The sequence below is a fragment of the Punica granatum genome, chromosome 4, assembly GCF_007655135.1.
Source record: "Punica granatum isolate Tunisia-2019 chromosome 4, ASM765513v2, whole genome shotgun sequence".
Classification (NCBI taxonomy): domain Eukaryota; kingdom Viridiplantae; phylum Streptophyta; class Magnoliopsida; order Myrtales; family Lythraceae; genus Punica; species Punica granatum.
The window spans coordinates 30,994,515-31,020,245 of NC_045130.1; the positions used below are offsets into that span (position 1 = coordinate 30,994,515).

Consider the following 25,731-nt stretch of genomic DNA (forward strand, 5'->3'; position numbering starts at 1 on the left):
TAACTCTGAAAGAAAGCAGAGCTCTCCTTTCGCAAGCCACAGTTCACTCTCCACTTCTCTGCCATCTTCAGTTTGCAAAAAGTTCAGAAAACTCGATCATTTCAAGTGTTCATTTTGTTCATCAGAAAAAAAAAAGGAAAAAAATATTTTTTCTTCTTTGATAAGGCATACTCCACAAAAGTGTTTCAACTTCAAGTTCTTGCTCTTTTGACTTACCAAAAAAAAAAACAGAGAGAGAGAAAGGATCTTGCTGTTTTGCTGTTATCGTTTGTTGTTATTCAAAGCTTCTTTTTCGACCCTCAAAAAAGAACAATCATCCCGTTTTTCTCCTAAAAAAATATAAATGGCTTTAGTTGATTTAGTTGTTTCAATTGCTGTCGAAATTGCGAAAATAAATACACACGTGAGTATCAAAATAATACTCGACTTCACTTTTGCAGGGTGTGACATGTTTTGGTAAATTATATACATCTATATATTAATTTAGAAATTCTTTTGAAGCATGTGAAAAAAAAAATCGAATGGAGGGATGAAAATGGGAAAAAAATAAAAATTTGTAGGAAAATATTAAAAAAAGGAAAGAATGTGTAGAAGTGCAAAAAAAGAGAAAATGGGACCCGTGGCCAATTCCCTGCAGTGGATATGTAAATGAGAGATTTTTTTAGTATGCATCCCGGTACTTGGAAGTTCAATCCGGTTCGAACCGGGTTGGATCACTAAAGAGTAAAACTCTCACAACGTGAATTTTCTCTATTTACAAGACTTAAATTCGAGACCTCGCTCAAAAAGGTCAAACTGCTTGAACTATCCTCATTAAAGTATATAAGGATCTGTCTTCAGCTCATAAATCAATTTTCTTAATGCAAGTGGGCATGTGAAATCGAGTACAGGGTATGAAAAGTTTCACCTTTCACGTCATTGGGTCTCTCACCTTAAGGTGGAGAACCTCCTGCCCGGCTGCCATTTTCTCTCTATTAGTGGCGAAGCAAACACATAGAACCGATTTGACTAACAGGGGCGACCCGACCCAACCCGACTTCCATGCATGACCCGACTTAGCCCCCTCTTCACCGATCTTGCTATTCGTTGCCCCTCCATACCTCAGGTGGCGGCTTCTCTGTCTGCGGCTTTTTACTTCACTTGCTATGGTATCCCTGCCCTCCACTTCAAAAGGTTGTAGCTCTAGATTGATCGATCGAACTGCCGCTTGCCAAAATTCGACCTTATGTGGCTTGCCTTTTTTTGTCCAATTTCTGCAAGTCTCAACTCCTCGATGATACTTGCTGGTTTGTACCGATCAGGTATCCGAATAATTTGATTTGATTGTCTTGGATGATAATCGATGGTCTGAACCAATCAAATTAGTCTGGTTTATGGGTTTGCCTATCTAGGGATTGGGATTGTTCGGAATTGGTTAGGCCGATTAGATCTAGAGTTTTAACTTATGAAGGATTCCTACGCCAAGTATCGGTTCAAGACCCTCTTGGCTCTACTCCTTTGTTTCCACATAGTTGCAGCTTTATATGGATTGCACTTGACTCCGCTTTTCGGCATTGATTGGGTTCATATACAGTTTAATTCTAAGAAGTCGGAAACAGACTACAAAAACTGGAAAGATTTCTACAATTGTATTTGTGCTCAGTATTGTGCTTTTGTCGCATTATCTTTTCCTTTTGCAGTAATCTTGGTGATCTACTGTATTTTTCTATTATTATAATCTTTTCTTGAACATTTTACCTTGTATTTGTGTTTGTTATCAATGGACAATCTCATTGATCACTAAGCCAAAAAAAAGGGGTCTCTCAGCAGCGTTACTCTTCACGTTCAGTGCTTGTTATGGAACAAAGAGATTATTAAGGATATTCGGGATCTTCCTACATGCTTAAATATGATCAATTAAATGACTGCTGTTAATTAAAACTAATCTTCTCTTGAGCCTAAGCTAGTGAAATAGATACAAATCATAGTTATTCTCGGCGACAAGGAGAATAAATCAAATTCATCTGCAGGGTAGAAACAACTAGCAATTTATTATAACCTTATATTTTTATCCCCAAAAAAAATATTGATTTACATGTGGAATCATGTGTAGTGGTATCAGGTATGGTATCTATTTTATATATATGCAGGGCCCTGTTTGGGCATGGACTGACTAAGTATACAAGTCTTTGTTTAATATAATTCGCAAGTCTTTTTAATTGGTATAATTATTTCTTAAATTAAAAAATATCCTTCTAAGGTCATTTGACAACTAATGCTTTTGAAGGACGCCCTTGTACAATATTTTATGCCTTATACATTATGATAATGCCTGGAAGGAGTACATATTTTGATTTGAAAAGCAAGAACCCATCTGCTGCACAGCCTTAATATTCTATTTGTCTTGCTATGGTCATCTGTTTCAGCCATTTGTAACTCTGAAAGAAAGCAGAGCTCTCCTTTCTCAAGCCACAGTTCACTCTCCATTTCTCTACCATCTTCAGTTTGCAAAAAGTTCAGGAAACTCGGTCATTTCAAGTGTTCATTTTGGTCATCAGAAAAAAAAAAAAGGAAAAAAAAATATTTTTTCTTCTTTGATAAGGCATACTCCACAAAAGTGTTTCAAGTTCTTGCTCTTTGGATTTATCCAAAAAAAAAAAAAGGTTCTTGCTGTTTTGCTGTTATTGTTTGTTTTTTATTCAAAGCTTCTTTTTCGACCCTCAAAAAAGAAAAATCATCCTAATTTTTCTCCTAAAAAAAATATAAATGGCTTTTGTTGATTCAGCTGTTTCAATTTCTATCGAAATTGTGAAGAGCTTGATTGTGCCTGTCGGACGGCAGTTTGGTTATGCATTATTCTATAAGAAGAACATTCAGGCTCTCAAATGTGAACTTGAGAAGCTTCATGATGCCAGAGTTGGTTTTGAGAAGCGATGTGATGCAGATGTACGCAGTGGAAAAATTGTCGAAAATGAGGTCTCGAAGTGGCTCGACGATGTGAAGACTGAAGAGGAGAATGCGAACAGACAGTTAAAAGACTGGGAGGTCGCAATGAAGAGATGCTTCCACGGATGGATCCCCAACCCAAAGACGCGCTACGTGATTGGTCGAAAGGCGAAGAAGGCCATGCTGGCTATCCAGGAACTTCGAGGAGAGGGCAACTTTCAAGTGATATCCCACCATGACGTGCCAGAAGGGGCTGTCATTGACCCAATTATGAATCAGGTGTCGCACCTACTCTATCTTATTGAAGATGATTCTGCAAAATATTACCCAAAAACATATCGAAAACACTATATTATTCTATGCTGGCTATCCAGGAACATCGAGGGAAAAGTGAGGATGCGTCACCAGCTGAAGGGGATGTCGTCAACCCAACTGTTAAACAGGACTATGTGTTCGAGTCGAGGACTTCTCTCCTGAAGCTTCTTGTGGAATCTCTAGTGAATGTTGACGTCACTGTGGTCGGACTTCATGGTCCAGGTGGCGTGGGTAAGACCACACTAATGAAACAAGTCGTGAACCATGTTAAGTCAGAGAAACTGTTTGATGAGGTGGCAATGGCGACAGTATCCGCAAATGCAGACGTGAAGACAATTCAAGGAGAAATCTCGGACATGTTGGGTTTAAAGTTCACTGTCGAAAGTGTCCATGGAAGAGGATTCCAACTTAGGAGGAGGCTAGAAAACTCTCAGCCTCAAAACAAAAGGGTCCTCGTAATCTTGGATGATCTCTGGAAAGAGCTCGACCTGGATGAGGTGGGAATCCCTCGCATCAGGGCAGTCAAGTTGCTGCTCACGTCGAGAAGCCAAGATGTGCTAACTAGTAAAATGGGTTCGCAGCGAAACTTTCAGGTTGAAGGCCTAAAAGAAACTGAACCATGGAAGTTATTTAGAAAGATGGTGGGTGGCATAGCAGATGATCCCAAGGTGAAACCTATAGCAGAGGAAGTGGTTGAGAAATGCATGGGTTTGCCCATTCTGCTAAAGGCGCTTGCAACAACATTGAAGAATAGCAACCACTCTCAGTGGGAGGATGCATTGGAGCAACTCAGACGATCAAAGGATGTCTATTCAAGCCTGGAGTTGAGTTACAACCACTTAGAAGGCGACGAACTCAAAACTCTGTTCCTTATTTGTTCCTTACAGGGCAAAGGACGTGTGCCGCTCGATGATATACTCGTATATACTATGGGTTTGGGCCTTTTTGAAGGGGTCTCCACAATGAAAAGAGCAAGAGAGAGACTAAATGCGTTGCTCCATAGCCTTCAAGCTTCTTCACTTTTGCTAGAGGATGACGACAGTGATTATGTCCGGATTCATGACATGGTTCGTGAAGTAGCCATCACTATTGCGTCAAGAGATCGGCACATATTGGTGATTAATAATGACTACAGATTGGAGGAATTGCCAAAGGAAAAGATCAAGCAGAGTAGTGTAATATCCCTGCCTTATGTTGATGCTCCCGAGCTTCCTGCAGGATTGCAATGTCCAGAACTGAAGATGTTTTTATTTTTTGCGGAAAACAAGTCTTCCAAAATCCCAGATTCATTTTTTGAAGGTATGGGTGAACTTCGGGTCATGGATTTCTCCTTTTTATCCTATAATTCGTTACCTTCATCCATACAATTCTTAGAGAACCTGAGAACCTTGTGTGTTGACTGGTGGACCGACTTGGAAGATGTTACCGTTATTGGGAAACTAAAACGACTACAGGTTCTGACTTTCAGGGGTTCTGGCATTACTCGCTTACCAAAAGAAATAGCACAATTAAGTGAGCTGAGAATGTTAGACTTGAGCAACTGCTCAAAACTCAAGAAGATTGAACCCGGTGTGCTAAAAAGCTTAGCTCGGTTAGAAGAGTTGAACATGGAAAATAGTTTCACCGAATGGGAGAATGAGGAAGCAACAGAACAGAGCAATGCCAGGCTCACCGAGCTGAGCAATGTGCCTGAACTAAGGAGTTTAGACATACTTATCCCTGACGCCACCTTGCTCAGTAAGGACCTACCATTTGGAAATCTGTTCAATTACAGAATACTTGTAGGTGATGTTTGGGATTGGTCCAGCGACCATAAAGAGTCAAGAACTTTAAAGCTGCAGCTAAACTCCCGAAGTACTCTCCTGAAAAAGTGGGTTCAAGCAATTTTGCCGAGGACTCATGATCTGCATTTAGATGGATTGAGAGGATTAGAGAAAAGCGTTCATGAGTTGAGCAAAGAAGGGTTTCATGAGTTGAAGCATCTTCATGTGCGGAACAGTCCCTTAGTCCAATATGTTGTTCGCTCAACAAAATGGTTACCATGCTCTGCTTTCCCTATGTTGGAATCTTTGTTCCTTGATAACTTGGTCAACTTGGAAAAGATCTGTCATGGCCCTCTCGTTCCCAATTCCTTCAACAAGCTAAAAACTGTAAAAGTCATACGTTGTGGAAAGCTTAAGAATTTGTTCTGCCATTTCTTGCTGAAGGGCTTTTCACAACTTGAAGAGATAGAAATAAATGCATGTGAAATGTTTCAGGAGATTGTTTTGGATGTAGGGGTGGAGGATGATGAAGATGAAGCAATAGGGAATGCCAAAGTTGAGATGCCTAATTTACGCAGGCTAACACTACAGAACCTACCAAGGATCACAAGCTTGTGCAACAAAATAAATAATTCATCACTTCCATCAGCAATGAACTCGGAGATTACACCAGAGAATGATATAAGAACTAGAGTGGCTCCTTCCGGTTGTAGTCATGTAAGTCCGTGCAGCTACTTATGTCGAATATATACTTTTAATTGCCGTGAAGTTTTGTAACTTTTTTTTCAGTCACTAAGTTGTTACATCCAAAGAAATTGTGACGTGAAAATTGTCATTTGTGATGTAAGAAATTTCATATTTTATGCACGCATGCATGATTTTCAAGTTATGTTAAGCAAAAATGTTTTAGTAATGCTGTTTCCTATGGTTGTCAGATCTCATTCCCCAAGTTGGAGGCCTTGAAAATATCCCAACTACCCAAATTGGATGAGATATGGTGCAGGGACCCATTGTTGGAGTTAGAAAATTTACGATCTCTCATAGTGAAGGAATGCGGGAACCTCTCAAATATTATCCACTCCCATTCGCTGACAAAGCTTCAGAATTTGGAATTATTAACTATTCAAAGCTGCATGACAGTAAAACAAATCTTCGACCTGGAGGAGCTGAACCTCAGCGCAAATGCGAGAGTACTCCCCCAGTTGCAACAAATGGAGCTGGTCGATTTGCCCAATTTGAGGTCCATGTGGAATGGCAATACCATGGGTGCATTTCAACTGCGAAACCTAAAGTCACTGAAGGTCATGAAATGTAACAGCTTGAGGTATCTCCTTCCTTTGTCCGCTGCAAAAGCTCTGGAGCAGATCAAAGAAATAGAAATTTCTGAATGTATGATGATGGAGGCCATCATCATTATGGAGGAAGACGAAGGACAAGTGACCGATACTCTAGTGTTCCAATCTTTATCCTCCATGATTCTTAAAAAAATGATGCATTTGGCAGCTTTTGCACAGGGAAAGTACTCGATAAGTTTTCCTCACTTGAAAGAGTTGACGATTGAAGAATGCCCGAAAATGAAGGCAGTCATTATGCAAGACTACTCAGTGCCACGTGAAAGGGGGGAGCATCTAAGCGAAGAGAACGTGGAAGTAGTGGCTTCTCTATCCTTCTTCAGTCAAAAGGTGACAAAAAATGTCTAGTTGAGCTGTTATCTTTGCTTAAATACTCTGATCCATGTTGGCGTAGAGAAGGCTAGAGATCCATATATAATTTTATAATATCGCTGCACTCTTTTGGTGTTCTTTTTAAAATAGTATGCAACAACTTTCATTCACATGCTTCGTCATAAATTCAATATTTACAGTACAATTTCACACTTACAGAAAGCACATGGGAAATATGATTTTTTGCGTGATTCTTCTCATGTGACACGCAGGTGCTGCTTCCTAACTTGGAGGACTTGCGGCTTATTTCAATGGACGGCTTACAAACTATATGGCGCAATAAAGACCTGATTTGCGAGCCATCCTCCTTTTGCCAGCTCAAGAAAACGCGCGTCAGAGACTGCAAAAACTTGACAACCATTTTCCCATCAGCTGTGGTAGAGAGGATCCAGAATAATTTAAAATTAGCTCTGATAACCAGCTGTCCCTCGGTGGAATTAATATTTGAAACATCTGCTGCTGCTGCTGCTGGTGTGGAAAAGAAGAAGTGCAAACCTGCTGCTGTGATGCTTCACGAATTAGAAGAACTACAGTTGGATGATCTGCCAAAGCTGCAACACGTGTTGGAGAGCGACTCCCAGGCAATTGTGGGGTTCCCTAGTCTGAAGAAAATCTATGTCGAAGGATGTCACAGCCTCACCTATCTCCTACCATTTGCCACAGCTAGAAATCTTCTGAAACTAGAGTCATTAAATTTGGCTAAGAGCAACAACATGCTGGAAGTTGTTGCCGACGGTGACAGAGGAGGCGGGCATGACGCGTGGGAGCCCATCTCCTTCCCCTGTCTAAAACTTTTGCGGCTGTGGGGCCTTAAAAGTCTGATTAGTTTCTCTTCAGGAAGTTGTGCATTTGATTTTCCCTCACTGGAAGATCTTTATATTGTTCGGTGTGATAATTTGGAGACATTTATCATGAGGCCTTCGACAGAAAGCGATCATGAGTTGATGAAGTTGAATCTGAGATTTGAAGATCATATCAGTCCAGCAGCAACTGTGGGAACTCTTTCCCAACCTCTTTTCGATGAGAAGGTCTCTCTTTTAACCCTTTTTCTTTCATCACTAAGTTTGGTTGGTTAAGAAATGATAACTTCCTTTATATATTTTATTTATTTGTGTTAACATCGGATTTTATGACTTTAGGAATTAAAATTATTCGGGAAAATAATATCATATATCCTAATGTCTGCAATGTTTTTCAAAATTGCGCGGTACAGCCCAGCCTTTAGGGTCGGGTTTCTAATGTATCGTACCGTTAATATTCTAACATTTTTTACGTCAAATCCGACGTGGCACGTCACTGTTGTTGACGGTGTCAACGTTGACTATGTTGTGGGGCCCACTTAAGAAAGCATGGACCCGTGTCGGGTCGGACTTCAACTTATCTTCCCGACTCTGAAAATTCGAGCAAGCCAAGGCCAGAAACAGAGCATTTCCCCCCTCCTCCATGCCATTACAGGTAAGTGGGTCTTCCTCTTGGCAGGCAGTATGAAGCTTCAGCTCCCTGACCTTCCTCTTGATCTGGACGTATTCCTCGTCTCCGGGAATCGACTCCTTCATCCACTTGGGCTTGGGGAGGGGCTTCTTCTTGGTCTCGACCTCAACGGAGTGAGAGTTGGTCGACTGTCGGCTGATGAAGTCGGAGAGGGTCGGGCTTTCCTCAGCTAGCCGTGCCCGGAGGCCCTCCAGGGTCTGGGTCAACTGCGATCCCAGGGCTTGAGGCGACGACGGCGGCTGAGGAGTGGAGGTCGAGGAGAAGAGGTGGGATCGTGTAGATCACAGGAGGCGGGGGAGGGATTTGAAGCGGGACTGCATCTTGTTTCTGACCTCTGTTCTTCTCTCTCTAATTTCTTCTACGTTGAGGTAAGAGAGAGACAGAGACAAAGATTCGGATTGGTTTAATGCGAATGGGAGTGGGGGATGGCATTTGATCTTCGTCGGAGCCGCCATGGAAGCAAGTAGGATAAAAAAAAATTGATCATCTAGAATAAAAAAACCATAAGGGTCTCGGAATACCCATTTGCCAGCGCGGGTTGAGAAGATGGAAATCGGGTGGAATCAAAAAACCAGAAGGATCCCGGAAGACCCAATTATTAACGTGGGATTTTATCTTCGTCGGAGATGCTCTGTTTCCCGGCCTTGAGTTGCTCAAATTTTCAGAGTCGGGTGGAAAAGATGGAAGTCGGGTGGAACAAGAATCCATGCTATCTTAAGTGGGCCCCACAACGTAATCCGCGTCAGCACCATTAGCAACAACGACGTGCCACGTTGAATTTGCCGCAAAAAATGGTAGAATATTAACAGCGGATACATTTGAAACTTGAAAATAAAGGTTGAGCTGTGTCATGTGATTTATGCAATATGAACTAACATTGAGAAAAAATGTAAATGTTGAGATACGTTATGTAATTTACCCAAATTATTAATGACATGGTATTGACCCGTGCTTCACAATTAACGTGGAGCCTTCTCTACAGATTGAATATTATTATACAGTTTATGTAATTGTTAAAATAGAGATATGTTTATTGTACGTTAATAAATTTTAATGGAATTCACACAGGTTGAATTTCCAGGATTGGAGGTAATATATCTTGAGGGCTTGGGGAATCAGCAGAAGCTGTGGGACGATGAGCTTCCTATAGATTCCTTTTGCAGTCTAAAGTCACTGACCATTATGGATTGCAAAAATCTGCCAGCTATCTTCCAGTCCAATGTCATTGGAAGCTTCCTGAATCTAGAGAAGCTGAAAGTGGAAGACTGTGATTCACTAGAAGAGATATTCCAATTGCAAGGGGAAGATTCAGCAGCAATATCTGTTCCATTAAGAGAACTGGAGATGGTCGGACTTCCAAGAATGAAGCGTGTGTGCAATAGAGATCATCAGGGAAGTCTCACCTTTGCTAAACTAGAGCGAGTAGTGGCTGAACGATGTGGGAAACTTGAGTACCTATTTCCATCCTCAGTGGCCAGAGGTCTGTTGCAGCTTCAGGAGATTGACATCCGTAACTGCGCGGTGCTGGAGGAACTCATTGCCAGCGGAGAAGTATTAGAAGAAGATGAGACTACTCCCCCTGAGGATCAGCTCCTTTTTCCACGGCTAATCTCATTGAAATTCAGGATACTGCCAAACCTGAAGAGACTTTTCCCTGTTGGCTATAGGATGGAGTGGTCATTGTTGAAGAATTTATATGCATATGAGTGCGGCAAACTGAAGACTTTTGCATCTGAATTACGGCCAAGAAGCGAAGGAGATGATACTGATTCTCAACAAGCCCTCATATCCATTGAACGGGTATTGTCTGCACATCTACGTATACTGATCTTTAATCTATACGAAGGGATATCTAGCCAGCCAGTAAGAAGATTGAACTAAGTCACATGATTTACCAGGGATTTGAGGCTAATGAACTCAGGGCTGAATCTGCAACAGTGCGCATTTGAGGCTTTTTTTTTTTTTTTCCTTGGTACTTATTTCACTTCGAGCTGTCCATTACTTACTCATTTGGTTGAATCTTTGCAGGTGATCCCCAACTTGGAGTCATTGGGTTTGGGCAGTGAGGATGTTTTGACGATACAGGATAGTGATTTTCCTGATGATATCTTCCGCAACCTCAAAACCCTTTGCTTGGCATCAATTCGGGAAGGTTCAGCTGGTTTTCCATCCAGATTCCTTCTGGACAGGTTCCCAGATCTAGAAATAGAACTTCTTGTTCTGTTTAATTATTCGTTTGAGGAGATATTCCCAGATGAGGAGCTTGGTCCCCGGGGAACTATAATTTCATATAAAGATGGATATTCCAATGGCGGAAAGTATTCGAAGGCGCTTGGGAAGTTGAGAGGACTTTCATTGATAGAACTGTCCAACTTGAGGTATGTTTGGAAAGAAGGCTCCTTAGCCACCGAGATTCTCAAGAGAATTAATTCCCTGTATATCCGGAGGTGCCACTGTCTGAAGTCTCTACTCCCAGCACCCTCTGCTTCTTTCCAGAACATGACAGAGCTGTATATAAACAAGTGTGATGGACTGATGTACTTGATGACACCTTCAGCAGCTCGAGCTCTGCCGAAACTGGCCAGTATGACCATAAGAGACTGCGAAGTGTTCAGACAAGTAATTGTTGCGAATGATAGCGAAGCAAGTGTTGAGATTTCTTTTCCGCAGCTTGGGTTCCTGGCACTTGATAAACTTCCGAGCCTCACATGCTTCTCCTCAGCAAGTTGCAGCATCACATTCCCATCCTTAGAAGATACCATCGTCCAAGAGTGCCCCAATATGAAGTTTTTCTCTTCTGGTGCCGTATCAACACCAAAGCTATACCAAATAAAGAGTTCCTACTTTTCGGTGTGGTTGAATGATCTAAATACAACCATACAGAAGTTATATTCCGATTCCGGTTCAGAAAGCTGAAACCTATGGTGAGAATCCACTTTTCCCTCCAATAATAAATTCCAGCTGTCCGTATAACGGCCATATATATAGGCCAGAAAAAAGTCTCAGATAATGCAGATTGCTCCTCTTCGAGTGCTAAAAGCATCCCAAGGCCATCTGTTTCTCGCCTGAATTTGATGCCATCAATTTTTGTTTATGCTCCATGGCTTGCATAGTGCTTTGTGTGAATTATTTAGCAGAACATACTTTCACAAACTGAAATCACATGAATGTAGGCCACCGTTGATGGAAAGCTCAGGGATGGAGGCTCATGGCCTGAAAAAGGACTCGAAGAAAAAGAACTCAAGCTGGACGGCGTCAACAGTGGACTGAATCTTGTGTGGTGACCTGATGTATGACTCGAAATTCCACAGGTTTTGTAAAGCCCAACACCATCCAAAGTTAGAATCCTGTGGTCGAAGCGAAGGGCTTGGGACAACTCTACATGTGGAGAATTGTCTGTGTAAGGCTATCTATTTTTATATTTCGTTATCACCGCAATAATAAGAAAACAGTCGAACATCGTTTGCCTGTTGATATATGGACCATAAATGATATATCATTCATGTATACCGTGAGGGAAATTATGAGTACGGGTCATTCAATCTATTGGTTGATAGATGGAGTATCAAACCCCGAATAATTGTACCATGGAATTTTCTGAACGGCAGACATTTCACCTGAATATCGCGTGGCCTATCAAGTCACTCCTATTGGAAATCTGGCGCCAACTGGCAGTTTTCAAACTTCAGGGATCAAAATGGATAGAACATGAAATATATGGGGGCAAGAAAAGAAGTAACCTGTAGAACAATGTAAATTTTCTGTCGTAATCGTTTTGGTACCCAATCTTATGTTTTGAGTGTACAGCAAAACGGCATAGTTGGGTGGAGCTCAACACTGATGCCAAGACCTATAATTTTGGATCATCCTTGGTGATTAGATTTATAAGACTTTGGAACTCATGAAGAATCATTTTTCGACTCCTTGATCCTCACGGTCACGACTACGGCGTTCTGATCAAACCATACTACCTTGTTTTTTCTGTAGTCTAGGTGAAAGTGTGTGCTTTACCTATATGCATGAATGATCTGGTTATGCTCAAAATTTTCGCTGCCTACAGCTTGGCACCTATTAGTTTTCGTTCAATATTAGCCTATCTCTTGTTTCATTTTTTTTTCTTTTTTTCCCTCGATATATACCTATTCTAACTAGTTGAATACCCGTGCATTGCACAGGGACCATACAAACAATCTCTTAATTAGTTTGGTAGAGAAAAATGTTACAACTATATACACAAATTTAAAACTCATCAAAGAAAATTGAGACATACATGAAAAGAATTGAAATGAACTAAAATATGTCTGGGTCGTGACATATGGAAACCTTACAAAATGAACTTTTGTTTGAAAAATTAATAGGATTTCACAAGGTGAAAAAACAGATAAAAATGTAGGTGAAAAATCGTTACTTACCATAACAGTAGAAGATTCGGATTGTCATAACTCTTGAACTGTTCTACGAAAATGAGTTCTATACATTCTTATGTCTTCCTTGTGATCATAGAAGTCTAAACATATAAGACTTTCGTACAATGAACATCTTTACAACAAGTTGCCATTCACGGCCCGTAAATTGAGTTTTTTTCCTATAACTCTAAAAATCATGAGTTTAACCATAAAGAGTTTTTGAGTTTCTTACTAAATGACGAAGACTCTTGTGTGTCGATTTCTACATCTCCAAAGGCCGTATGACTTAGTCCCCGCTCTCACTTTCAGAGTCACCTTCACCGCCTCTTTGTTCCTCTCTCTTGTTCTTCCTCAATGCTTTTTGTTTATGGCTCCTTGATCCAGAAAAGAAATGTCTCCCATTTTCTGTAATCTATTGATTAATCAGAGACTGATTCACCACAGTTCGGAGTCGTAATCATGCACCATTCATTGGAATAATTTTTGCAAACCTGGAAGTTTGTCCAATTTGGGGATGAAAAGCAGAGAGAGGAAGAGGGTGCAAGAGAAGGAAGGGGGAAATATAAAGCTAGGTGGTATGACTATAGGAAGTGATGTATGTTTAGATAGAGAGTGGTCACAATTGCCGACTATCAACGGGGAATGGGAAAAGAGTAACAAATTGACGGAAGTGGAAGCCTTGAAGATGCATTAGAGGGAAACAAATATATTAAAGATAAAAAGTAGGAATTCATGGAATAACACAATTGACATCTCTTAGCGTAAAAACACTTCAAGCTATTTCACATTTTTTATTATAGGTGCAAATTTGAATTTCTTTCTCTCTTTTTTTTTTGCAAATTTTCAATTTATTTTATGTTCAAACTTTCTTTTTGAATTTTCTCTCTTTTGAAATTTATCTAGAATTATGATAATTTTTATTTTTAATTTAATTTTCTAATTCTTTATATCTTATTTTATTTTATTTTTCTAAATTTTATTTTTTCTTGAATTTTATGATTTTTCCTTTTTACTTTTATGCAATTTATTATTTCATTTTTAACATTTTTCTATTACCATATTACTAATTGATTACTATGTCAAGTAAAAATTGACAAATGTTAGATTTAAAACAAAAATAATTATTAATATATTTCTATAAAAAATCATGCTAGATTTGAAAAACTAAGTGAGCTTCATCATTGTTAACACACTTACCCCGAATAAGGATAAGAAAACATTTCAAATTCTTTGATTAAATGAGTGAAAAAGCGTCATAAGAGGATAATTATATCATACCAAAGAATAATGGATTAGATGAAGTGAATGAATATGCATGCATCCTTTAGTAATTTGCATAGATAAAACGAAGGGATGTTTCTTTATGTATGAAAGAGCATATTTAATCACTCTAGATGTGAAGAAGCGCGTCTCTATGTGGCAAGATACATGAATGAATTAAATTTTGTCTAAATGCATTGCATGCGTAAAAATTGACTAAATTCATCGAATTGGTATAATGTAAATTAAAATATGTTTAAATTCATTGAAAAGGGTAAAACTAGAATAAAGAAAAATGGCCTTTATCTAGCTCCGTCCTTTTTTATGGTAATAGATTAATTTTAGTTGATAATGTACAAAGTATCTTGACAAATCACAACACGATAAATAGACATATATATATATATATATATATATATATATTCGTCCTTTGTCTTGTTGCTGTTGGGCCATCTCTCACTCAGCCTCTGACAGCAGGCTATAGCTAGAAACAGAAAACAACCGCACATAACAACTTGACTTTGGTAATGTATACTTTCACAACACTCTGCATTCCTGGCTTTTTAACCCTAATTTTTTCTGGTTGTAACCGTATCTTACAACAAGCTCATCAAGTAAGATGAGACTGATTAACCCCAGGTCGATATATTTCATGAGATTTTCTTTGAATGCGCTCTTGACCGGCTCCAAGCAACTTCACGCTGATCTAATGCTTAGTTAGTATAAAGCGTGTCCAACCCGAACAGAAACAAACCGAGAGATCCGATATTCTTTTTCGAACACTTCTATATAAACCAAGCCGCTCTGATCTTACATTGAAACTGTACCAAATTGAATCGATATATTTCACTTCGGCGTAGTTCAGAAACCGAAATTTCTTTTAGCAGTTGCATTTGGGAAGATGAATGAGAACCTCTGGGCAAGAAACGAAAATCTAAGAGGGACACGCGGCTTGGTGTGGCAAAGGCTACCGTGGTGGGGGTGGCCGACGGCGGTGGAGATGATTACGTGCGGTTTACGTTTTGTTTTTTTGGGTCAAAGATGATTTCATGCTGAAGAAAGTCAAAAAATGTGCAGTTAGGGCTGGGGCCTAGGGTCTTACAAGTTACAGGGCTGGGTTACTGTCTACTTATAAAACTTCGACTTCTCGGTTTGGTTCGGTTCGGTTCGCCGAAACTTTTATTAAAAAAAATTATCGAATTGAGCCGAATCAAATCCCAATATGAACCGAATCAAATTTTGTATTCAGGGTAAAGTTAATATGAACTTTCATTTACTAAGCACAATCAACAATCTATACTTATATATATTTCTTTATATATTAATTCGAATTACACTCACAAAATTCATTTTCTTGTGTGATGAGATCTTTCACATAATTGTATTGGATAAACTCTTAAGTTGTAGTCGATCATTCCTTTTAGTCACCCCATTAATATATACCTATCAGACTAATTTGTGGTGATTAAAAAATTGCTAAATCTTGTAGAGATATTATTTTGAAATATTTGAAATAAGATCTTGTTATTCAGCTATATTAATATATATCATTTTTTTTTGTTAACCCGGAGTGTCCAGATTTCGCCCAACTAATTCCCGAGACTCCGTGAACCCCCGGTAGCGCATGGAACATGTAATCACGCCAAATGCGTTCCAATGGCTCCTAGGGGTTTCGAACCCGGGATCGGATGGATATTTAAGCTCTTTCTTACCACTCGGCCAAACTCCATGGAGTTATTAATATATATATCCGTTGGATCTGCTAGATATTATATTGCATCCTTGTTACTTATTTTTAGATTTTCTGTGGCGTAATTAAATTAGGCTAATGCTCTATGTTATCCGATGAGTCGGTTCATAATAATAAATCTTCTGCTCCCGCGGATATGCCCGTCGTATTCTTGATCTCTAACTCCTCTCCTTCTCTTATATTTTAATTTTATTTATTCATGATATCGGAGCAATTACAATATTCTAGCTCTTAATTTGCATAGATATTATCTCAAATAAAATCCTCTTAAAAATTGCATCTAAGAATCCTTTCAACACTCACATATATCACATAGTCCTTGAATATTGCATAAATTACAAATCAGAAAATTACAGCCCAACCATTATTTGGAATTTTTGAATTAGAAGCATGTTTAAGTTAATCTTTAGGAGGATATTTTTAAAATCTTACAATTATAAGCGAAGATACATTGCTGGGAGGTGATATTTTTCTGGTGTCTAATACTCTAATATTGAATGGGTCCCAATAATCTAGATTCGAGTTAAATTCCTCCGCTACGAGACTCTCCCGGTGGATATTCCCTATTCACAAAATTCGAAAACTCTCTTTCGCTACTTTTCTGTGCATTATCTTTGATTAATCGTATGGTGGTAAATTGATCAGTTGTCAGTTCTTAGGAAATTGCATAATGTTGTTCTTACAAGCTTATGATAGACAATCAAAATTAGCATTTTTTAATGCTTCTTGGTGAACATAAAAAAATTTTGAAATTTTGAAAAAAATAAAATGGTTGTAAGAAAAGGCCCATCATTTTAAGATAATATAGATTGTTGATATGATGCGAGTCATAAAAACTATCTATCCATACATATTACATATAACCCTTTAGGTATGAAAAGTTATTACCTCTAGACTCCCTGAAACTAAAGCAAAAATATGTACACCTGGGTCAAGACTCTGGAAAAATATCAAAGTGAAATATATATTAGGGCAAAGGAAACAATAATGCTCTGAACTTATCATTACATCGTTTTCTTATGGTTGGGTATTCTCTCGGTTTACTTTCCGGAGCACGTATAAATTTCGCTAGGAGAATCTCGCACAATGCAGAGCACAAACACCAAGCCTGTGCAGTAACCAAGCATTGCTTCCATATCAGTCTCCTAATAGGGTGGCTAGGAGCAAATCTTGCACGAAACCCGCTCTCTCTGTTGCCTGCTTCATCCTTCTTTCCCTCTCCTCATAACTTAAAGAAGGATCGTAATTGCTGCAACAAGAATAACAGTAGAACGGGACAGAGAGATATTACACAAAGACTACTGCAGCAAGAATTCACCACTCATCCGGAAAGAGAACTACTGCAATAACATGAAAACTACATATTCCACATTAAGATATTGAGGTATTGACCAATGTCTCCACATTTTCTCAGTCATCGACCCGAGCTAGACACCCGGTCATCCCTCTCTCTAGTGCTTTTCTGATGTGGGCAAAAATAAAGAGAATCTTCCTTTTCTTTGTAGTTCTCATTCCCCCTAGTAGTCCTTCACTGGTTTCCTCAAGTTAACGACATATTTAACAGGTGAACAAGTGCAACTGAATTCTCCCTGACAGGAAACGGCAACAAATTATGCCGTTTAGGAAAAGCAGACAAATCCTTAAGAATCACTAACTTTGTAAATTCAAGTCAACTCAATCGAATCATTATCTAGAGTTTTGAATCAAGAACTTATAGAATTGACTAAGAATTCAAGAATTGAGCTATCTGCCTAGAATTCAATTGGGTTAAAACCCATATCTATCAATGTCCAAGAGAGGCTGTGTATACAACTTACTTCCAGGCAATGCTTGCAGTTTCAACTTAGCTAATGCATGTGCATTTCGCACCGAATTTAAACAAATTGAAACTAGTCTTTTTTTATGGCTGAACTAACACAACGAGGCAGTGAAAGGAGGATATATGACCATTGAGGTGGAAAAATAGAGACGGATAGAAGATTAATTTGCAGTACCTTTTCTTCCAAGGATAAGAGGGCACAGTTTTCTTAGCAGACAAGTCCCCGATACTGGAATTGACGGATTTCGGAATCTCTTCAGCTTCAAACGCATGAAAGTTCATGATAAGGGAAGAAAGGAAAGGGTCAGTAGTAGCAGTCAATGGCCCACTACTATTATTTGACCTCAAACTGCCACCACCCCCAAGAAGGACCTGAAGATGGGCTTCACGAAGCTCGCGGCCTAACAATAAGAAAGCTTGACTGTTTGGAATTGCGACCCTACGCAATCTATGGCGTCTCTGCATGTATCCTTTGATTAAGGAAACACGTACAGAACCAAGTTAATCTCATGCGCTTATAGTATTTTTAAAAAGATTTATCACAAGAAGGGAATATAATACTTATTGTCCAGCGCATAAAAAACACAAACAGAAGTAAGCTCTTTGTCGAGGATATCTTTAGTAGGTGCCCATGTTGATGGGTTATGTGACTCAGCATGTCATGCAATACTTTGACGGAGCAAATGGGACAAACCTGAAGAACAAATCAGATGAAGCGTAACGACAGTTATACTCCTTCCAAGAAAATATCTACGCATGAATAGACATGGAAGTAAAGGTGTCGCTCTCATCTAGGATTTTTCTTGATGCATCCATATTCCTTCCAGTAGAAGACTACGGTAAAGTAGAAGTATGGTGCGGTTGAGACCACTTTTAACACAGATACAAGCTTTGCAAGTTTCAGCTAGAATGTAAAGGTGTTAAGATGATTTCCTTTGGGTGACTAGACAATGCCATCGATCGTAAGAAGAACAATTGCTCTCACCTTCTCTAAGAATCGACAGCTGAACTGTAGTGATCTTATTAGACAAAGTACTGCTCCCAGAGATCATCATAATTCACGACAAGATAATGATATTGTAAATAGTATACCAAGAACGAGTTTTTCCAAATCCACAATGATAGATGATGTAAATTATGCTCTTACCTCTGGTCCCAAAAACAATGTAGAATTAAGAAAAACATTTCGGAAATGTAAACAACAAATAAGCACTATCAGAAGAAGGCCCCTAAATTGCAAAGATACTTGAATGACAACCAATTTCAGCAGCTTTGCCTAATCAAGGCACATCCACAAAAAAACGTCCCCAAAATCAATATACAAGCGGTTGAGTTCATGAGATCCTTACAGTGGTTTTAGACTCGCCGGAGTGCTCGTCCTCGAGATGTGAGCATAGTGAAGCAATGTCAAAATCCTCGTAGCAATACGGGCATGGGAAGTCGGGCAATAAGTCATCCTCCAACTCAAGCCCCTCTATGCCTAATCTATCTGCAACCACGCAAATCAAACGCAAACCGAGTACACCGTGAAGACTCAAGATATTGTTGCCCAAGGCTCATCCACTGACAACCATAAGGAGCTTCTCGAACCTCGAAAATCGAAAGTCCCCCAACAATATCAGATCAAAATCTCACCCGCATGCAATCCTCCAGCATGAAACAACAATCTCCAAGCAAAACAGACCCGACACACCAAATGAGAATAAACATTCAAAGGGCAAAGCGATGGACCTGAACGGGAGCCGTGATTATGGCTCTGGAACGCATATTGGCGCTTCGTGGCGGCGAGGCGAGCTGCCCAGATATCTGAATCCATTGAAAAATCGAACTTGATCGAGGATTTCGCCCAAGAATCGTAATCAGTGGATACCCATATTGCTGTAACTTCAGTTGGTTACGATTTCTTGTTGGGATTGCTGGGTGGAGCTTGATCTGTCAAAAATGTCTATTGGGTCTGTGTATAAACATCCTCTTGCTCTAACATTTGGTGAGAATTTTCTGAAGAGCATTGACTCGCTCGTTCCCCGAAGAATGATGGAGGTCAAGAAGAGAGAGGTTGTGGAAGATTCAAAGCAACGGCGATTGAATTAAGGACAAAGGGAAAGAAACAAGAGAGAGAGAGGAGGGATAAATTCATGGCGGTGACCGAAGCTAACGCAATGGAAATGGAAGGAAATGCAAAAAGTTCGTGTTTTTCGGTCCTTTTTTCTTCCCCCTGTTTTTCCCCCTTTTTTTTTCGAAGTTAAGGATTATTTTTCGTGGCTGATATTTACCGATTGGAAGCTCCATTTGTCGTTTTATTCTAATCCGGACTCTTGTTTAATTGTTGGGTTTGGGTTAATTTTTTTTTTAAAAAAATTATACTTTACTCTCTTTTTTAAATATAACAAAAAATAAAATTGATTAAAAATTAAAGAGCAAACTTCCAAAATTATTTTATTTATGCTTTATACCCACTCTTAACGCAGGAGTTGTCTATCTGCGGTGCAAGCTACTTGCTTTAACATTTATCCCAGAATGCTAATTCCAGTTGCCTCGATCATTACTTCATTCTTTCTTGGTCAAAGTATTCATAAATGGATTGGTTCCCTCGACGAAAGGATTCGAAAATATTACTCCGCCTCTGCTTCCAACTTGTGCTCAAATGGCAGTTTGATCGAAATACATAATTATAATTGAACAAGGTCTTTTATGTTTCAACTTCGAAAATTTAGACATCATTTCTATCTAAAATAATTTCCTTCAGGATTAATAAATCTAGAGGAAGATGCAACAACCTATGTCAAAACTGATTAATTAATTAATTAATTAATTAGTTATCCTTTTATTAAAATAATAGATGAATGATAATGTAAAAACTCAACTCATTATTTATATATAAAATTATACGGACTTATTTTATGAAATATGTTTCTCCGCCTCTACCTTCTACCTGTGCCTGCATCTTCTACTTGTGCCTACATTACAGCTTGATCGAAAATATTTTCTAATTGAATAAGTTCTTTTATATTTCAAAATTTCGCAAAATTTAAAATATCAATTCTACCTGAAATTATTGCCTTCAAATATATGCACCATATCATAATCAAAACTATTTAGTTTGTCCTTTCTCATTGCATAACAATTATAACTCATTCATTTAACTACAGTATTTCAACCCTATAGTTCCTGTAAAGAATCAAATGTACTGTCTAACTAAGTTATCAAATATGACCGAAAATTAACACATAAAACAAGTCCATGCAACGCACCCGTGAAAGGGCTAGTTCTTAATAAATTAGTTGATAATTAATATATATATATATATATGTATATACACACACGATGTATAACTACCATCAAATAAGAAACTACAAATATTTATATATGAAGATACATCAATAAAAATATCTTCAGAATGAATCGCTCTATTTTCTTTTCGCTCTTTTTTTCTATTTCTTATTTTAACAAACCAATTTTAATTAAACAAGAGAAACAACTCTTACATGTTTAGTTTCTCAATAGTTCTACCTACAAAATCATTCCTTACTACCTACAAAAAGCCTACTTTTAAGAATATTTTCTATTACTTTATATATGTTTACACATGTCCGCATTTTGATTTATTTTATATTGTTAATCATAAATTTCATTGAATTTAAAAACTAATAGATGAAATATACTTTGAAATCTAAAAGAAAAGTACTAAAAATATAATATCATTTAAAAAATGGAAATAAATAATGTTTGTGTTTGTGTAGAAAATAATATTGATTTAAAATTTACGTCAAATAGTATGTCAATTTATATTATTTTCACATGCGATATTCATAAATAGTATAAAACTCGTCTATCCTAAGAGAGGACAAGTGATATGGATTTCCCCACTCGCGCGGACCCACCCCTCTTTTATCTTTTTTTTTAACAAAAAATAAACTTATGTAATATTTTATTTTACATTTCAGTTAATTACATAATTTTTTTCACGGTGTATATAACATCGTAAGTGAAAATTCAACGGGCTTAAAATTCAATGGATTTAATTAATTTATGTTTGAGTGAGATCGGCTTACTAAGAAATAAATTAACTCTTCCAATGAAGTTGGTTTCCTTACCTGCAAGGACTCATCCTTTTCTTTGTTTTCTTTTGCTTTTTTAATTATATATTTTATTTCAAATTTAATTTAACTACATAAGTCCTTTTTCCATGGTGAGCACCACCTCATTTGTAGAAGTTCAACGAGTCTAATTAATTTAGGTTTGAGTGAGGTTGGCTCACTAAAGAATAATACTCTTCCAATCACAAGACTTGCACCGGATACCTTTGCTTTAAGGAAACAAATTTTGCATCACCTAAAACCAACCCAAATCGATAAATCTATGTCAACACAAGGTTTTCCCAACGCAGGACCCACCCTTCTTTTTAAAAAATATATATATATATTATTTGAAATATAGTTTAACTATATAAGCAATTTTTTTCTATAGTCACCATCTCATGTACGAAAGTTCAACGGGTCTAACTAATTTAAATTTGTTCGAGGTTGGCTTAATAAGGAATAAAACTCTTCCAATCACGAGACTTACACTTGAGACCTTACTTTAAATGAACAACTTTGAATCATCAAAAACCAATTCAAGTAATCTCTTTTTATTTATGACGTTAAAGAGGTATTTAGTTTTTCAATGAAACATAAGATTACGCCAACCTGATTATTGAGACTTACTCTAGCTTCATTATTAACTTTTCTATGACTACGAGATGGTTTTTATGAATATCTAACCCTTTCTTATTTATAGGTAAACTGAAAATATCGAAATCCTACTGCAAGTAACGTTCGTCCGTGTAAAATTAACTGGCTACTTAAGGCATGCTATATTGCGATTATGATTTTTTAATCAAAAATAATATTGACCATTCATATTAAGATTAGTAGGTAATTAAATATGGATTATTTACTATCAATTACAAGTTGATAAATTTTATATGTATGTAGTTTTATCCTTAAATTCGATTATATTCAATATAAATTATTACATAAACTATTATGATAAACTAATGAACAATTTGTCCAACCCACGGTATCGTGCAGTATCACCCCTATTACATAATTATATTGCTGGCATTTATACAAGATTGTAAAGTAAGTTTTTACTTTTAAAGGAAAAGTACAAAAATCACTTTTCTAATTTGAGATTGAAACAAATTAGACCCTATAATTTTTTTGATGGACAACTAATCACAGAGTGTTAGTGTTCCTCGAAAAATTACAAGATCTAATTTGTTCCAAACTCAAACTATAAGGAGAATTTTTATACTTTTATCTACTTTTAATTAACCCTTAATTGTTTAACCGTCAACTGGAAATGTATGGTGTAGAGACATTTCTTTGTTTTCTTTTTTTTCAGTTTATCCTTTCTTTTTGTCCTTTTTTTTCCAATCTTTTTGTCCATTTTGAAACTTCCTTTCTCAGCTCAAATAGTTTATTTCGAATAGTTTTCTTTATTTCTTTTCTTTTTTTTCCTTTTTTTTTCCTTTTCCTCCTCAAATTTGAGAAATTCTTTGATCACTTGACCTCATCATATGACATAAAAAATTACTAAAGCAATTTAACCATGTTACGAGCAAAAATCTTACGTAAGAAAGACTGAAAATTAATTTGGTATCAAAGGACTTCTTTTTTTTTTTCATGTAACTAGTCATATTGCCACCTGCGTTGCACGTGGTGCATTTTCATGGATTTTTCCTATTTATAATTCCATTTCGAAAAAGAGGAATGCCATTATGATTTCCTAAATAAATATGAATAAGGTAGAAGTACATTTTTCCATGCATGGTAATTTCTTACCAGCTCATTAGCTGATAACATATTATCTGCAATCCTCCACCCTTTAATGAATGCGGACTGGCCCTGGGTAATGTCCTGAGGGAGGACCTTCTTCAACCTGCTGGCGATAATCTTGGTTATGCATTTACAGGATGAATTGCAATAGGAAATGAGTCTAAAATCCTTCATCTTATCCGCATTATCTTTCTTAGGCACCGAGGTCACAATGGTGGAATTGATCTCTCTATTGAGCCCCCCTGTATCAAAGAAGTGATGAATAGCAGACAAGAAATCCTTCTTAAAGCTTTGGCACCATCCGTAGAACATAAAGCATTCTGAATCTCCATATCTGTTATATCAGCTACAAGAGAATCCAACCTCGAAGTAGGAACACGAAGCTTAACAATATCAGGGACATAAGAAACAGAGCTCACAACCTCAGAATCGGAAGTGCCAAGCAGAAGAGATTTTTAGAACGCCACTGCCACCGTTTTGATGCCATCTATCTTGTCCACTTTGAAGCCATCATCCCTTTGTAAGACATCATTGAGAAGAATACATTGAACTCGATGAAGATCAGCTTTAGACGTGTGACCTTCCGTTGAATATCTCCATAGAATTCCTTATTGAAGCTTCTGAGCTCCCCTTTCAAATTATGCCGCTTCTGATATAAAGAATAGAACAAGAGTTCCCCGAGAGGTCACCCTTCCACACCTTCCCTACTATCTCCTGAAACTTCACATGCTGAGTCCAAAAGTTAAAAACTCGAATGGCAGCTTCGCACCAGCATTTTCCGCACTATGATCTGATAAACCAAGCGGCGAAAATTCAACAGTAGAAATCAACCTTTGTTACAGCCAATGCTTATTGACCAAGAACCTATCAAGTTTCCTAGCCTGAAATCCTTATGATCTTTTGTTACTCCAAGTCAACCTACAGCCCACGTATGAGTGATCAAACAAATTTAAAGAAACAAGCCACTCATCAAAATAGGGGACTAGACTAGGGGTGATCGATTCCGGATACCCTGTATTTTTCATAATATCCGGACTCTACCCTATAAGGGACATGTTCCAAGATTTTGGAACCGGACCCTATCCTGTTGAATTGTGGAATCGGAACCTACCCGGAACCTGTATTATAGCACAGGTTTCGGGTACCCTGTTGGAACCTATAAATTTTTTTCTCTCGCTAAATAAAATCGAAAATATTACATACATAATTAGTAATCATGCCAAATAAAATATCAACAAAATTTATATTAATCCACAACAATGAAATAATAATATGTCTCATCAATCCATCGACAAAATTGAACATCCATAATACGATATCACACAACAAAGTGTCTATGTTCTGATTCATTAGAGGAGATAGTAACTTTGCTCTTTTCTCTCTTTTTTTTTAATAAATAATCGGTTCCGGGTACTCTGTAGGCAGGAACCGGAACCGGAACCGATTTTTACAGGTTCCTAATTTTAATACCCGGACCCTACCCGTTAGGGTAGGTTCCAACCGGTTCCGGGTATACCCGGTACCCGTGCACACCCCTAGACTAGACCACACGTTACTTTTGGGCGCCTTGTGTCGTATAACCTTTTCCGTCGACAATGTACATGAGATCAAGAATTATCCGCATGAGGTCGATAACTATCCAGAATGCAGGAGTTCATGTAGTTCGGTATGCACAATGCCGAGTTGCTTTCTAGCCGCTTGACAAAATTAATTCTTTCATCCCTATATATTCATTTAGTCCAAAAAGGCACATGAAATAATCACCTTTAGATTGGATCGAAGATATCCAGCAGAATGATCATATTACGTATACTCTCTGAAACTTAGTGCCTTGAATTTCCCTACTGAGACACGGTACTCTTTCCGGTAACACAACAGATACAACCAATAGACCAAGCCGATAAACTTCAACATCCCATGTACATGCATTCCGTTGTTTTAAAAACGACAAAACTCACTTTTTGGTCCCTGAAGTATACAGTGCTATACAAATTAGTCCTTGAAAGAATTTCGTTCGATAAATCAGGATTTGCAAACGAAACGTTAGAACACGTTAGTCCTTCCGTTACCTTTCACAACTCGTCCTTGACAAAAAATGCTGACATAGCCCCGTTAAGTGATGATCTAAACCGTTAAGTTCAACGCTGGCACAATAAACTAAAAAACGTCATTTTCTCCTTAATTTCTTCCAAAAATTTTATATATAAAAAAAAATTGTGCTCATCTTCATGAGGGGATCTGCCCCACTGATAGAGAGAGGGAGGGGGAGGTAGGGGGATCAGAGCCCCCATTTCTGGCGACCTCCCTCCCTTGGATCCGCCCCCCCTTTCCGGCGACCCTCTCTCCCCCCCTCGATTGTCTCTCTCCTCTGCTTCCCCGTCCTGCATTGTCAAAGTTCTTCTCGAAGGGGGAGATCTGCCCCCACTGATAAAGAGAGGGAAGGCAAGGGATTGGAG

General features: G+C 38.1%; 2 protein-coding genes across 3 annotated transcripts; one reads left to right on the forward strand and one right to left on the reverse strand.

The window, feature by feature from the left end:
- The first annotated feature begins 2,378 nt into the window (after positions 1 to 2,378).
- LOC116205901 lies at positions 2,379 to 11,748 on the forward strand. Its single transcript, XM_031538595.1, has 7 exons — positions 2,379 to 3,204; positions 3,300 to 5,720; positions 5,939 to 6,685; positions 6,940 to 7,755; positions 9,287 to 10,018; positions 10,247 to 11,142; positions 11,392 to 11,748. The coding sequence occupies exons 1-6, from the start codon at positions 2,746 to 2,748 to the stop codon at positions 11,132 to 11,134; spliced, it is 6,063 nt and encodes a 2,020-aa protein (XP_031394455.1). The 5' UTR covers positions 2,379 to 2,745; the 3' UTR covers positions 11,135 to 11,142; positions 11,392 to 11,748.
- A 4,661-nt stretch (positions 11,749 to 16,409) lies between these two features.
- Positions 16,410 to 19,664, reverse strand: LOC116205481 (protein DEHYDRATION-INDUCED 19-like). Of its 2 annotated transcripts, none has more exons than XM_031538105.1 (5): positions 19,185 to 19,664; positions 18,803 to 18,942; positions 18,070 to 18,147; positions 17,629 to 17,918; positions 16,410 to 17,223 (listed from the first exon to the last, which is right to left on the reverse strand). In XM_031538105.1, the coding sequence occupies exons 1-5, from the start codon at positions 19,267 to 19,269 to the stop codon at positions 17,175 to 17,177; spliced, it is 642 nt and encodes a 213-aa protein (XP_031393965.1). In that variant the 5' UTR covers positions 19,270 to 19,664; the 3' UTR covers positions 16,410 to 17,174. The 2 variants fall into 2 exon arrangements, with proteins under 2 accessions (XP_031393965.1, XP_031393964.1); XM_031538104.1 differs by having other exon boundaries at positions 16,427 to 16,883; positions 19,185 to 19,660.
- Positions 19,665 to 25,731: the final 6,067 nt, after the last annotated feature.

Coding starts and splice junctions, on each gene's coding strand:
- LOC116205901 (XM_031538595.1), top strand. CDS start 2,746: ATGGCTTTTGTTGATTCAGCTGTTTCAATTTCTATCGAAATTGTGAAG. Junction 5,721..5,938: donor CTCCTTCCGGTTGTAGTCAT/GTAAGTCCGTGC, acceptor TATGGTTGTCAG/ATCTCATTCCCCAAGTTGGA. Junction 10,019..10,246: donor CCCTCATATCCATTGAACGG/GTATTGTCTGCA, acceptor GAATCTTTGCAG/GTGATCCCCAACTTGGAGTC.
- LOC116205481 (XM_031538104.1), bottom strand. CDS start 19,269: ATGGATTCAGATATCTGGGCAGCTCGCCTCGCCGCCACGAAGCGCCAA. Junction 18,943..19,184: donor TAATCACGGCTCCCGTTCAG/GTCCATCGCTTT, acceptor GCGTGGTTGCAG/ATAGATTAGGCATAGAGGGG. Junction 17,919..18,069: donor AACATGGGCACCTACTAAAG/ATATCCTCGACA, acceptor ATCAAAGGATAC/ATGCAGAGACGCCATAGATT.